The sequence below is a fragment of the Cyanidioschyzon merolae genome, chromosome 8 (genome assembly GCF_000091205.1).
Source record: "Cyanidioschyzon merolae strain 10D DNA, chromosome 8, complete genome".
In the NCBI taxonomy this organism is placed as follows: Eukaryota; Rhodophyta; class Bangiophyceae; order Cyanidiales; family Cyanidiaceae; genus Cyanidioschyzon; species Cyanidioschyzon merolae.
Window position 1 is genome coordinate 669,328 of NC_010134.1, and position 14,161 is coordinate 683,488.

General features: G+C 56.3%; 3 protein-coding genes and 1 non-coding gene across 4 annotated transcripts; 2 read left to right on the plus strand and 2 right to left on the minus strand.

Annotated features, from left to right (window-relative positions):
• Positions 1-3: 3 nt before the first annotated feature.
• Positions 4-3,125, plus strand: CYME_CMH259T. Its single transcript, XR_002461312.1, has one exon. It is a non-coding gene; the product is annotated as a hypothetical transcript (transcript).
• Positions 1,647-2,747, minus strand: CYME_CMH260C (WD-repeat protein; the record flags this gene model as incomplete). Its single annotated transcript, XM_005536133.1, has 1 exon — positions 1,647-2,747. One exon carries the CDS (start codon positions 2,745-2,747, stop codon positions 1,647-1,649), a length of 1,101 nt encoding a protein of 366 aa, XP_005536190.1.
• Positions 3,126-5,893: 2,768 nt separating the features above from the next.
• CYME_CMH261C (similar to ribose methyltransferase) lies at positions 5,894-7,267 on the minus strand (the record flags this gene model as incomplete). Its single annotated transcript, XM_005536134.1, has 1 exon — positions 5,894-7,267. The coding sequence occupies one exon, from the start codon at positions 7,265-7,267 to the stop codon at positions 5,894-5,896; it is 1,374 nt and encodes a 457-aa protein (XP_005536191.1).
• A 437-nt stretch (positions 7,268-7,704) lies between these two features.
• On the plus strand, positions 7,705-13,020 carry CYME_CMH262C (TATA-box binding protein-associated factor 1; the record flags this gene model as incomplete). The annotated part of the gene is made up of 1 exon (XM_005536135.1): positions 7,705-13,020. One exon carries the CDS (start codon positions 7,705-7,707, stop codon positions 13,018-13,020), a length of 5,316 nt encoding a protein of 1,771 aa, XP_005536192.1.
• Positions 13,021-14,161: the final 1,141 nt, after the last annotated feature.

Below are 14,161 nucleotides of genomic sequence, written 5' to 3' on the forward strand. Positions count from 1 at the left end.
AATGTGGGTGTTTCTTCAGCAGAACTGGGCAAGCTTCGACGTTTCTTCGTCGGGAAGAGTGTCAACTCTGCTGGGTGCATGTGGTGCACGTCCGAACAAGTGGCGCTAATGCTGCGTGTCGAATGAATTCGGCTTTGAGGCCTCCAGCAGCGCTCTGTTTGTTGTTGTTGTTGTTGCTGCTCACTGTCTGGTTGGTGCCGACGTTCCCGTGCGAGCAGGACGAGTCGCTTGTCCGAAGACTTGGGTACGTGACAGAAAACGATTGATGCAAGGGCGAAAACTCGGTGTCTGTTCATTGAGAGCAGGCGCTGGTATCCTTTGGACGAATACTTGGAAGCGGAGACACGTTTTCTCCATATTTACGGTTGGACACGGGCTTCGGTACCCACTAGGTTCGGGTGTCGACGTTGCCGGCCTTTCGTGTCTACACCTTGAACCTGCGCCCTGAGGTCAGCTGCTGGTGACACAAAGCCGCGACTACGCTCTGACATGTTTCCCGGAACTGACCATGAGTAGTACTGGTCGGATAGCGTCTCCGCTATGGATACAGCACACTTTGCAGTGACCCAGTTCGTCCGCAAGCACCTTATCAGTGCACGATGAAGCGATGTATGCTGAAAGCAGCGTCGAACGAGGATCATAGTTTGAACGACCTCTCCAGATACTTTAAAGATGCTCCAGTTTGCTCCACAGCAAACACTGCACGGAATCTGCTGCGCTCTATCGCCGCGGAAAGGAACGCTTGCGGATCGTTCGAACTCGCAAATCTGTGCATGTGGTGCTCTGTTCATGTCAGTACGCATGGGCTCGCTGCACTTGACGCACTGGAGCGAGACTTTGGAACCCGCACGACTCGTGAACTCGGGCTCATCTTGTCGGAAATGCGAACGAATGACCGCGCAGCTCGGAGGCGAAACGCCCTTTCACGTAACACGTAGACAACATGTCATCAACATGGGTACTGCGCACACGTACTCCCCAAACATGCTAGACACGGTATGGTAGGTCACTTCAGCGTCCATCGCATGAAACTTGCAACAAACATGCTAGACACTGTATAGTAGGTCACTTCAGCGTCCATCGCATGATACACACGATGCCTCACAAAGCGCAGTCCAGGTACTTTGCCAGCGCAGTGCACCAAATCCGCGTCAAACCTGCAACCTCAGACGCTAGAATTCAAATGAAACTCTACGAGACGCCTTTTTTCAAATCAAACATATCCGTATTCGCGTACCACAGCGAGCACGGGGAGCGAAGCACAACCGAAGCAGACTGCACAGCACCAGGTATGGACGTGAGACATCACCGGTCCCGCAGCACCTCCACAGTCGCGAGCGTTCAAGAACAAGCTCAGGGAAACCGCAGCGTTCGTGCTTCCACGAACGTAACCTTGGATTCCTCACTCATCAACTTTAGCGATGCCCGTTGTGCCGCACGCGTAACAGCATACGCGCTCTGGTGGTCGCTCATGCGCTCGGCTGTCGCCCGATACTTTTCATTCCATACACGCGCGCATATGTCTGCCAACGTATCCGCGTCGATACAGGCGCCTCGTGTTGCACGCCCGTCACGATAGCTCATACACACACACACACGAGGCGTCTGCGTACCAGCACACGGGGTATCCGACGCACACAGCGCTTCTATAGCGTCGTTACCGAAACAGCCAGTGCAGTTACCGCGAGTTTGTGACCCTCGTACGTACGAATGACAGAGCCGCTTGACAGGTCCCAGAGGCACGCTCGGCGATCGCTTGAACAGCTGAAAAGAAACTCGCTGTTATCGGAAAACACCAGATCCCATGCCCATTTCTGGTGGCGTCCCAGCACCTGCGTCTGCTGCCAAGTGGCACCGACGCTCCGCTGTACGCCCCAGAGTCGGATGAAACCAGAGTCCAGGGCCATGGCCAACATTTTTCCATTTGGACTGAAGCTCGACTGGAGCACGTACCTGGTGTGTGCACTCCAAGTCGTTGAGGGTTGAAAGTCGACCGGTTCAGTGGCTGGTGTCCCAGGTCGCTGAACAACTCGCTGTCGGCTCGGGCTGCGGTTCCAGTGCTGCATTTCGGTGAGGTCACTATCTGAGCGGGTGAGTGGTATCGGTGAAGCGTCACGCAAGCGCTCGAGCTCGTAAAACTCCGCGTCTGCTTCGCCGGTGCCGGTACCGGCTTGGCATACACGCCATACATAGCAGGCGCCTTCATGGTTACAGACCGACAGCAGACTACCGTCAGCAGCGAGGGCCATGGTACTAATCGGGACGTCGTCCTGTGGCTTCAGTTCACGATTCAGACGATTCGCGATCAGATCCCATGTGCGTACAGTCCCCTGGCAGTCAGCGGATATCAGCTCCCTTTGCGATGGATGCAGACACACCGCCGTGACCCCAGCGCGGTTACAGAATACGTGTGAACGCTTCCCTGACCGCGGATCCCAGGTGCAAATGGTACCATCTTCAGACCCTGAATAGAGCCAGCTTCCAAAAGCCTCGTACCCGACACTGACAACGTTGCCGCGATGTCCCTCTAAGCCAATGACTGGGCTAGCTACGTTGTTCAGGGCGTCGAAAACCACGATCCGCGGGTTTGCAGCCACTGCAAGGAAGACCTTGTCTGGTGAAAACACCAGTCGGTTGATGTGAGACTCGGGAAACTGAATCGTGCGGAAGCAAACACCACTGGCAGCCTCCCAGAATCGCACAGTATGATCGTAACCCCCGGTTGCGAGGATGACTTTCTTGGACATCAGTTCGTAGGCTCCGTCTACGGGCCCTTTGACTCGCTTCCGGGGTAAGTCCAGCTCTCTGTAAGCGTTCCAGCGAAAAAATATACGTAGCTTGCGAGGCTCGTCCCAAACGATCGACCCCGAAGACTACGTTGCTTCGTTCAAAAGCATACTTCGGTGGTTATCCAGCCCCTTTAGCTGTGTGTGTGTAGTATGTTTGAACGTCGCAACGCCTCGGCAGGTATGCACCAGGAAAAGACGAGCAACGGAAACGCTTCGTTGTATGGGACCGTGCGGATGCTGCAATGTGCACATCGGCGCTCTCTTCCGAACACTCATCTCTGGATGGAATAGAACGGTTTTGTCTGACGGACTTGATTGCGTACAGTAAAGTTTGGGTGCTTTCCCGCTATGATCAGCACGGGCCTTTTCTTGTTTTTCGTGCTGCAACTTCTTTTTCCTCCATCGTTGGTCCGGTTTTCGAGTACGCTGGTCTCTTGTTCTCCTGCAGCAACGTTGACAGCTGTCCAAGCAGGATGATAGCAGCGCGCAAGTATCGATTTCAGTATTTCCAGCTGTTGTCTACACATTTCATGCACAGGCAAACAAAAAATTCGCGGTGTACGCTTCACTTGCCATAAGCATGATCCTACTGGTATAGAACTCGTGTGCGCCCTTCGCAGTGGTGACACCTGGTCGTTGTCCGGTGTCACTTTACATTGGTGGTACCTCGGCTTCGGACGGCTGCCTTGTGGAGCGTAAACGCTTGCTCCCGAAGGATAGAGAAGTCTCGATCCGACACATTCATCGGTGACAGCGCTCGGTTGCATACCCTAGGATCAATGTGCTGCTTCTGGACGATTCCCTCGGGGATGAACCCATCGCCTGCACCCACAATCGGATGCTTTTCCATTCGATGCATGATTTAAGGGATTCAAGGTTGTCCGCGATGGAGCAAGTGCCGAAAAGCAACTGCTGGTTGGAGAACAAGTCGAGAAACCTGGGTCCGTCTACGTCCACCTCGTGCAAAGCGCGAGCACGCCCTCGACTGCAGCCGACAGCTGCGATCACCGAACGCCGACTCCAAGACACGATTCCATGTACACAAAAGACACTTCGTTTTTCGACCGTATATTCCGTGACAGGAATCATGGCGCTACTGTTCACTACCTTTCCGGCAATGATCAAGAAGAAGGGATCACTTGTCTTTCGAGCGGAGTCGATGATTTGACGAGAAAAGTTCACTGAACGTGCGGCATGTGCTTGTGAACAAGTCTCCATGGGACCAGGTCGAGAGGTTTCTTCGCTAGTTCAGCGACGCGGACAGATTCGACCACGGGTTGCCTTGCTGCTAGTCTACGGAACACTTGACGAGTGATGATTTGGGTGTGCGACACACAAGCAAAGGAGAAAAGTGGATGCTTGCGCCTATGCATTTGATTATAATAGCGCTTATTTCAAGAGTCTTTTCTCGAGGGCACCGGGGATCATCTCGATCACTTGTCCATAACGAATTCCAGCGGTGTAGGATCCAAGGAGCCACACTGACAACCATAAACCGGAATCCCGACACTCTCCATGAACCAGGACGCCCTGCTCGCTGTACGTCGACTGCCGAGGCAGTCCATCTGTAAAGTTCCAAGGACAAATCAAAAGCCAGGCAAAGCGTGAGCATTCCGAGCTCCGTTGCAAAGCGACACAGGTAGGGAAAAGGAGCACACGGTCTCTCGCCATCGACCTGGAGTACTTGCACAAGACGGATAACGCGCCTCTCATGAACGTTATAGAGGCAGACAAAGCGTCAAGTCGCTGGCGCTCTGCGTACATACGGGCGGCGTCTATCATGGGCCCCGAAAGCCATTATCCATTCCGAATTCTGGGATCCGTGGTCAATCGAAACGTTTTGTCATCTGAAAATAAAATCTGTCAAGCACACGACGAGAACTGCAACCGTTGTGTTCGGGCATGTTTTCTCTAAAGTTATTTCGGTCCTGCGCCCTATGATTTAGAAACACTTTAGAAGTGTCTGCAGATCCGCTCATCTCGAGGCTCTACCAAACACAAGAATCGCTTGTGTTGAACAGACTCGGATGATCGAGTACCTCGCGATCGATACATCCATTGCCGTCTTGCACCCTTCCGTGGACGTCCGGATGCCTCCGACGAACCATGCATGCAAGCATCGAACTTGGCCTCTCCACAGGCACCGATGTATTCAGGAACGTTGCTCACGCTCCATAAGCACCCACGGAGGTGAACAAGAGGACCAGGTTCAGCGTAGGCGATGTTCTCGGCATTTAAGTGCGGCATTTTTCAAATAAGGATAGCGCACTCGATGCCAGCTGGTTCGGGAGTCAGCTCTCCGAATGATCTGGATATGCGGGAACCTTGGTGCTGCATAGAAAGCCTGTCCACTTCGGACAAAGGTCGCGGCGTGCAGAGAAAAAAAGTTCATATGGATTGGTCGTATTCCATGCATTCTCGAAATGCCTGGAGCGAACGCTGTCATGCCCTATCGCATGGCTTCTTGGCGTGTTCCTGCAATGCTCGCATCCTCTGACTCGATCGAATGATGCCGTTCCTGGAATCCGTGGCTGGCAAGTCTTAAAGTATCCTTTATTCCAAAGGTATCGGTTGCCATGGATAAGCCCGTTGTGTACCAGCGTTGCACGTGATTGGCACGCTGCCCTGCGTCACGTTCAAAGGTGCTGTTCGAGGCTGTTGGTGCGTTTCTTGTCCAGAGGTTTCGCGTCTGCTACGCCGACGCGCATGCGGACCGTATCCCAGTCGCGTGCCCGAGGATGTCGTGGTATTCATCGGGACGTACACAGCCATCAAGTATCGATAAAGCATGCGACGCACCAGAAACCAGGTCTGTGGATCTCAGCAGCCGAAGCTCGACGACACCAGCATATCGCTTTTACCCAGACGCCTACCGCACACAGCGCACTGGTGGAAAACGTAGCACACGACGACGTTGTGGACTTGCTCCCGACAGCTCCACCTGGGACCTGCTTTCCCAGATTGTAACTACCCAAGCGTTGCTGTCGGGACGCGGAGCTGAGCGAGTCTCGGCTCCTGACGCCTGCCTACCAGCGATCACGCGACATCGTCTCGTTTCTTCACTGTCGCCACTGAAGCGCTGAGCTCCCAATCGATCTGAAAGCTCACCGCATTCCCCGATCATGCAACAGGCGATGCAGCAGAATCGCTCCAGCCACACTAACATTCAGCGAGTCTACAGCGGCCAGCGCTGCATCCTCAGCCGCAACGAGTCCTCTTTCGATAAAAGCAAATGCGGTACATGCGCGTTCCACATTGGTGCGCAAGCCGTGACCCTCATTGCCCAACACCAGTATCGTCGGAGTGTGCAGCGCCAGCTCCGCACATGGCGTTACCGGGCGAGATGCTTGCGCGTGTCGAGGAGCGCCACCACCATCCGACAAGTGCTCACGAGTCTGCAAAATCATCCCAGATGTCGGTAGAGCAGTTCCCAGAACGCGCCATCCGTGGACACGATGGGCTTGTTCTAGAAATCGCGGCATGTTTGAGACAGCGTGCACTTGCATGAACTCCATGGCACCACTGCTTGCCTTGCTGACCGTCGCAGTCAGTCCAGCAGAGTTCTTCCTCGATACCATGACGCCATCACAGCCGAAAAAATAAGCAGATCGTAGCAGGGCTCCCAGGTTTTGCGGATCCCAGACCTCGTCAAGTGCTAACCAGCACGGGTGACGCGGTTCATGGTTCTCGTTAGTCGGCGAGTACACCCGAGGCCTCGGCTCAAATGCCTCCGGAGATACCATCGGTACCGGTTCCAGAGCAGAGCACTCCAAGACAAAGCCCTGATGCGGTCGATTTCCGCACAAGGTGTTCAGCGTACCTTTATCGACGCGCTGAATCTTCACTCCCTGCTGATTCGCAGCGAGAAGAATCTGCTCTTCCACTGCTTTTTTCGTTTCTCTTCGCGGGACCGGATATTGTTGTTCTTGATGCTCTACAGACACTGCCAACCTATCCAGCAGAAAGAGCTCGTAGAAATGCGCTCGCCGACGGGCGCTCAGCGCTGCGAATACCGGCGCCAGTCCATAGAGAAAGTCATGGCCGCTCTGCAGTTTTTCCTGCAACGGTGAAAGTACATCGCGCTGACGAGGAGGCCTTGCACCTGGTCCGCGGCGCCATTGCCGTTCCGTGAGCTCCGTTTCGGGCTTTGGAAACGAAGGCGCTCTGTCAGCAGAGCGCGGAAACGGTGCACGTTTTCCGCTCCGCTGTTTCGGGACTTGCGGGCGCGGCTCCGACTCCGATGCAGCTGCGTACCAGCGAACGCGATAAACGCTTCGTGCGCGCAGCCTCCTACCTAAACCAGCACCAATGCCTCCAAAGCGCGAAGCAAGAACGGCTGGCGTCCAGCGATGAAGCCCCGCTATCCATGCAACCGCGGGATCCATTCGTTGATCGAGCGAGACGCAGTGCTCGCTAGGCATCTTGCGGAATTTATCCCTCCAGTCAAACTCAGGCTGAGCGCAGAAGTTTCGCTCCATGGAAACTGCTTTCAGTTTCGCACTAGAGCGGCCCGCTGAAGTATGCACCAGCGGGAAAGCGGGGGCGGTCTGACAACGGTGCAGCCGCTGCACGCTATACGGAGCTTCTCCAGACTCAACTTTGATGTACCGAGTGGAAACAAGGCACGCTGGAGAAACAAAGAGAAAGGTTTGCGTAACAGCGCAACTGAAGAAAAACAGCAGTCAATACGACAGCAAGCAAGCAAAGCGTTTCGAACGGTGCTGGTCGAGGAAGCCATATGTCGAGGGGGCGCTCTCAAGTCTGTACAAAGTAGTACAAAGCTTTGAGGACGTCGTTTGTCTCCTCGTTCGCATATACTCGCTGACGTTCGTGTTGGACCAGGTTGTTGACGGGGCGGAGGTGTTCACGATTCGGCAGGCATCACCTATTCTGTAGCGTCCAACTGGACTGGAACATGTCCAGTGATAATGGAGCGGTACCTCGCGGAGACTCCAGCGAGTTCCAGGACGCAAACTGGCCGGCAGATGCCGCCCCAGCACTGAGCGGCTTTCTCTTTGGCAACGTCGACGCCGAAGGCCGTCTCGAAGCAGACTACCTCGATGCGGACGCGAAAGCCTCGCTGCACGTCATAGCACCAATGGTGCTGCCCGACGATGCCGAGGTGTTCACTGTCGCTACAGCACGCGCGAGCAAAAACTTCAACGACGGACACGAGCTCGGAGCGGACCCGAGGGCCTCGAGTGCGCTCGGGAGAGGCGTGTCGCAGGTGCTCACCTCCGCTCCACTGAACGGGGATACTGGTCTGGTGCATGCTGCCTCCGCTGCGCCTGAGACCGAACAAGATCGAGTGAGGCCGCTGCGCTCGACCCCGTCGCTTGTCCAAGACAGGAGCGCGTCTCCCGAGAACCTCGACTTTTACGATGCGTCTGATCTCTCTGAAGACCTCGATACCAGTTTCGACTCCCCGGGATTTATGAAGCCCTCTTCGAGCGCTCCACAGCGGACGTTGGAAGTGGTCGTAGGGGCATCGGAGGGCGCGCTGCCTTCCGCTGAGAGCAGCGAGCATCAACACCGGCACGGAGACGAAAACGCGTATAGCCTTCATGAGCAAGCTGCTCGCGAGGCGCTGCTCTCCACGGACTATGACGCCCTAAGTGAAGGCGATGATGAAACGGGCGACTCGAAACTGAAGGTCGCCGAGCCCGCCAGACTCGGACCTGGAACCTCATCTGCGGGCTCTGAACGAGCGTTGCTGTCGGCGGAGAGAGCGCCCCTGCAACCTCAACCGGCTGCGAAAGCCTCTTCGCCTCAACAGAATCTTTGCTCAGATACGGATATACCGCGTTTCACGCGCTTCCTTGTGCCAGAGGAGCTGGTGCATCCATTTCACGCCACGAAGCGGAAACGAATCCGCTGGCAGAGCAAGTCGACACAAGCAGATGATCCGTCCGAACGCCTGGTCGGTGAGGAGCTTCTCTTCCAACGACCAGAGGATCTCAGATGGATCCGTTTTCCCTATGCCTACCTGATTTTAGACGACATGCAAGAGGTACAGGAGCTCTTGCGCAAGACGATCCACCGACGTGTCCTAGCGGGCCGCGCTGGTGAATCCAAAGCGAATACCCGCCGCTGCACACCGCTGGTAGCTGAAGCGGTCACAGAGATAGCGTCCAGTCGTGAAGGTACTCCAGCGACACCAGCACACCAAGCCGTCGAGGCGCCTGTAGCGGATGCTCACCGCTCTAACGGGCGATTGGCTGCAGGGGAGCGCACGCGAGCCGCAGCACCTTGTGCTCGTCCACATACGACAAGCGCGGACGATACCTGCGCTGCTTTTCTGTGGCAGCAATGGCAATGGGAGCAGGATGTCTGCTGGGAAGAAACCAACAAGTCCACAACATTGCGATATTTGCCGGCTTCAGAGCGACTCGAACATGACGCGCAGCGAAATGAAGCGCTTGTCAATGGCGCCTGGACGCAGCTGGTCGCCTGGGAAGGACCGGCACCTGTGTGGCAGCGCTGGCGTCATCAGCTGGGGAAGAAAACCACCAGCGTACTAGAACTAGATGAGCATGCGATTGCCATCAGCAGACGATTCAGCTGGCTGCATCTGGATGAGAATGATCCTCAGCTGATTCTGTGTCGCGCTGCGAATCGGCTGTTAACACAATCAGCGCCGAATCTGTACCTGCCGCAGCAGTTAGGCCAGATAGAGTCCCTGCTCATGAATGCGTCCAACGATCGTTTTTACGGTATCGAGATGACCGGGCAAAGGCGACGGAGTGCCCGCACCGAGGCCCTCGCAAACTTGCGTCATGCACTGAAAGCGCGCCAGGGCTATACCTCGGCGTGGTGCTACGGCTACACGGAACCCCAGAGTTACTATCGACCGAATATCTTGCCGATACTCTGGCAGTTGTGCGGTCAGCGTGCGGTGCCGTTGCTCCTATTTGCGGCAAAGTCGGCGCCCTCGATGCTACCGCACGAGATGCGTGCCTGGGTCCCGAAGAGCTGGAGCGACCTCTCGGGCATTTCGCCCAAAGCAGGCGGAGATATTTACTTGTTTGAATATCCACTGGAAGCCGATCCTTTTCTGGTCCAATTGCCAGGTATGGCTAGTCGGCTGCTCACCTATAGTCGCCGTGCAGCTGACGACACGGTCTCGAATCCCAGCGAAGACCCCGATACCGTCTATCTTGCCGCAGACGACTTGCCTCCGCTGCACACCGGAGACGTGCGCCCCGGTCAGGTGTTACGCGTCTATGAGAACAATGCGTTTGCGGCTCCGTTTGAACCCGTTTCGCCACCTCAAACGGACTTTTTGGTCGTCTGTTCCGCTCAGCGCGGATTATACGTACGTCCAATCAAGCAAGTCCTAGCGATCGGGCGTCTCGAGCCACGGAACCGGCCCAAGGTCATGATTCCCAATAGTGACCGCATGAAGCGTTTCGTGAAAAACAAGATAGAACTCGATGTAACTCGTGAGCTGATTCGGCGTGGCGATACCGGGGTCGAGCGCTCCGAGGTCATTCAGATGTTCCCGCGACGTCGGGTTTACCCCGAGACCACGATTGCGAGCGTGCTGCGCGAGACTTGCGACAATGCCCGGAACCGTTACGTTATCAAGAAGAACTATGTAGAGACCGTATGGCCCAAACGTGAGCTCGAGTTGTTGCGTTTCGTGACGCCCGAGGAAACCTGCGCCTTCGAATCGATGGAAATCGGCTGGGAGCAGCTGTCTGCCAAAGGGATCACGATCTTTTCGAGCCCGTCTATGCAGGGAAACATCGTTGGCGGAGCCGAGAAAGCAGGTCTCGGAGCCCGAGGTATCGAGATTGCTCGCTACATTCGAGAGGAACTGGCCAAGACACGTTGGGTTCGCACTGAGGTGCTCGTGCGCGCTCAGAAGAGTCTCCAGTTCGCGCTGCGGAGTGTACTGAGTGCTGCATCCCTGGCGATGGATATCTTACGCGGCAATCCAGCTGCGGACGATCGACTCAAAACCATGTCGCGGGATGATGCGCTGCGGTTTTTGAAAGTGCAGTTCTCATGCAACCTGAACCCTTCCCAACGCGCAGCCATTGACGTTGCCGAGACCAGAGCTGCCACCGTCCGTCAAATTGCCCTTGAGAGAGCCCGTCAACGCCCGCTTGTACCGCTTGCTGTTCAAGTGCAACGTCTCATCGATGAACACGTCCAGACGGTACGGGCGCTCTCGCTGGAGCACCAGCTGGTGCTGCTACGTGAGGGATACCCCCGCAGCGCCACCGGTCGCCCTAGCGGCAGCGGCCTCAACAACAACATCGGCAGAAAAGCGCTGCAACGCATGGAGAATTCTCGGGCAACGAACATGCCCAAACCTGCTGATGACTGGGAGGAGCGGCAGGAGCTGTCACGTCTGTTGGCCTCGCAGCGGCGGAGTGTGCCGGCTCCGATGGACTCGGGACTCTCCGTATCCGGTTCTGATCGGCGCTCAGAGGCGTCAAGCGCACCTGTGCAGTATGTGCGCAAGCGTCGCTTGAAGATCATCCGCCGAATCAACGGTCAGGTGCAGGTGCTGTATCTGGAAGATCCCCAGGAGATAGAGGCGTATCTTCAGCATCGGCGGATGCGTGAGGAGGCCCTCCGCACCGGCATTGGGGGCGGGATCGGATTCGCTGCTCGCAGTATGACACAGAGTCGCAAAGCAGGTAAGAAGGGAACCGCAGAAGAGCGTCTCCGGGAGCGCCTCGAAGAGTTGGCTGAAGCAGCGCGGCGCATCAACGCGTGGATGCTGGGGCCCACGACGGCGCTCGGTGCCGCCAAACCTGCAACAACAATGACAACAACAACAGGAGCAGCAGGAGCAGCGACCAGTGCTTCTAATGGTGCAAGTACCGCTCAGAGCTCACACGCTATCGCGGAAGCGCTCTCTGGCGCCGTGCATACGATCCGAGAGTCCATTCGGATCAGCGGTGCCTCAACAAACCAGGCCGTAGGCACTCTGGGAGACACCGGGCGCCTGCAGCAGCGGCCTGCAGCGCCACCGGCAACGTCCATGAGAGCAGAGACAGGTGCTGCTTCTATGCAGCATCATCAGGCGGGTCTGTGGCTGGACGCGAGCGCCTCCAACTCGACCGATGTCTCTTGGTTGCGGGTGACACTACCAAATCAGCAGCAGCAGCAGCAGCAGCAGCAGCAGCCTGCAGGAACGCCTCCAGTAGCCAGTTTTCGCAGTGTAGCCGAACGCGACGGTGAGGCATCCCTACTGGAGCCTAGCCAGGCCGGGTTCCCCGCTGCGCACCGCAAGCCCGACACCATCGAGAGCGGTCAGCACGGAGACCAGATACCTTCTGTCGAGCACAGTGACCAGCAGGGAGCATTTGCGTGGCTCGCCCCGGATCGAGCGAATGCGCTCACCTCAGACCTGAGTCAGTCATCGAGCCGAAACGCTTCCCCGAAACCCTCATCACTCGTCACCAATGGCGCTGGTGCGCCCAGCCGCCTCAAGCTGCGCATTCCCGCTGCACTTGCAACCGAAGCGCCGGGGCTTTCTCAGGGAGCTCAGCTGCACGGCACTGCGGAGAGTACGAGTGGCGTGCCGGCACCGGCGCTGACTAGTGAAGCGCCCCCCTCATCCGGTGTGCCGCGCATTTTCATTTGGGCACCCAAAGATGAGCCTGAGGGCTCGCTATCCGCATCTACGCGGACGTCGAGCGGATTCGAAGCATCCACCGCCCTGGCGAAGGATACGACCCTCTGGGTGGAACAGGGCTCATCACCGCGACCTGGTCCCCGAGTTCGGGTCAGCAAACGTAGCAGCGGCAAAGTGCACCTGAACAATATTCTACGGGAGGTGGAAACCTGCGTTCGCGATGCCGAAGGCGTTGTTGTTGCCACCACGCCCTACATCTCTGTGGTGCGCGTACGTCCGGGTGAAGCGCTGCCCCCGGGCGGGCTCGATCGACCCGCCAAGCTTGCCGTAGCCGGGAACATCGACTTTATCAATCCGGTACGTGACGCTGCGTACCGCAAGAAAATACCGTTACCAAAGCAGATGTACTTGCAGAGAATACGGCGCAAATGTGAGGAGGTCGCCTATAATTCGGTGGACGAGTTCCTGTCGGATATGCGCCAGATTGTAGAGAATGCTCGTCAGTACCATACAGCTCCCGAAGCACACTGGGTCGTCCAACACGCCGAGTACCTGCACGAGGCAGCCGAGGAGGAGCTCAAGAAACGACAACAGGATATCGACGAGGCGATTCAACGGGACGCGCAGGCACCCTGAAGTTTTACACCCGTGTCAGATAAAAATGGGACACTGAACTGGTTGTTCTCTATATGGTTTTCCATGTCGTATCGTGGTTGTCAGATGCTCGGCCTCGACACCCATAAGATACCAGGACTGGTGTACCGTTTCGTACGCATGAGGATGCGCGGTTTTGTTTTGCGAGCGCTTTCTTCGACGCTTTGCCCCTGGCATTTTCAGAACGTCATCGGAATGGTGATGATTCGTGGCACCTTCGAGACCGGATTCGTCCAACGAATGAATTCTTAATCGATTGCATAGGTCGGGGCCTTCAGTGCTCCTCGTACCGTATGTGTAGCGTGTTCCATGCCACAGTTGCATCAAGTGTTCGATCGTTCTGATTGCAGGCGCTTCGTGAGCGCTGGCACTCACGACGCTGCATCAACGAGACAAAGATTCTCGAACTTGTCCCTGAACGACTTTTTCACACCAAATCAGAACGAGCGTCCACCGAACTTTTCTGATAGCATTATCGATTCCATCGGAGAGGCGAGCGCTGCTCTTTAACCATTCGTAAACGAAACAAGATTCGTTAGCATCAGCAGCATCAGCAGCATCAGCAGCATCAGCAGCATCAGCACCTGGATATCTGTCTAGGGATAAGCGCACAGGAGTTTCCGCCCCTACGGTTTCTAGGGTAAAGGTTCCTGGGCTCGGACTTGGCCTTGGGCGTGAATCAGCGCTGCGAACGATTCCAGTAGCGAGCGCTCTACCGCTACGGACGAATGTCGCGTAGAACGCTCGGCAAATCCCGAGGTACGCGCGCAAGCCGCGGTTTCCCTTTCGGTACCTGATTCATCATGAACTGCATCGCCTCCCATCCATCCTCTACCGAATGCAACAGTATGCGCTTGCGTGTGTCGCGGAAAGAGCACTTGGCTGGGGAATCGCTCAGAAGAAGCCTGGGATCATAGAGAACGGCACCGGGCGCGAAAACGGAGGATGGCATCGAGGCGAACCCCGTGCACCCATCAAGTCCATGAAACGAGCGATGACCTGAGCCTTCTCGGATGCCAGGGCAGCACTTGGAGCAGTAGCTACGGTGACAACGCGGGAATAACTGACCCAGGTCAAGTGTCAGTGCTACGAGCAGCGCACCGGCGCTTGATCCATAGAAGAC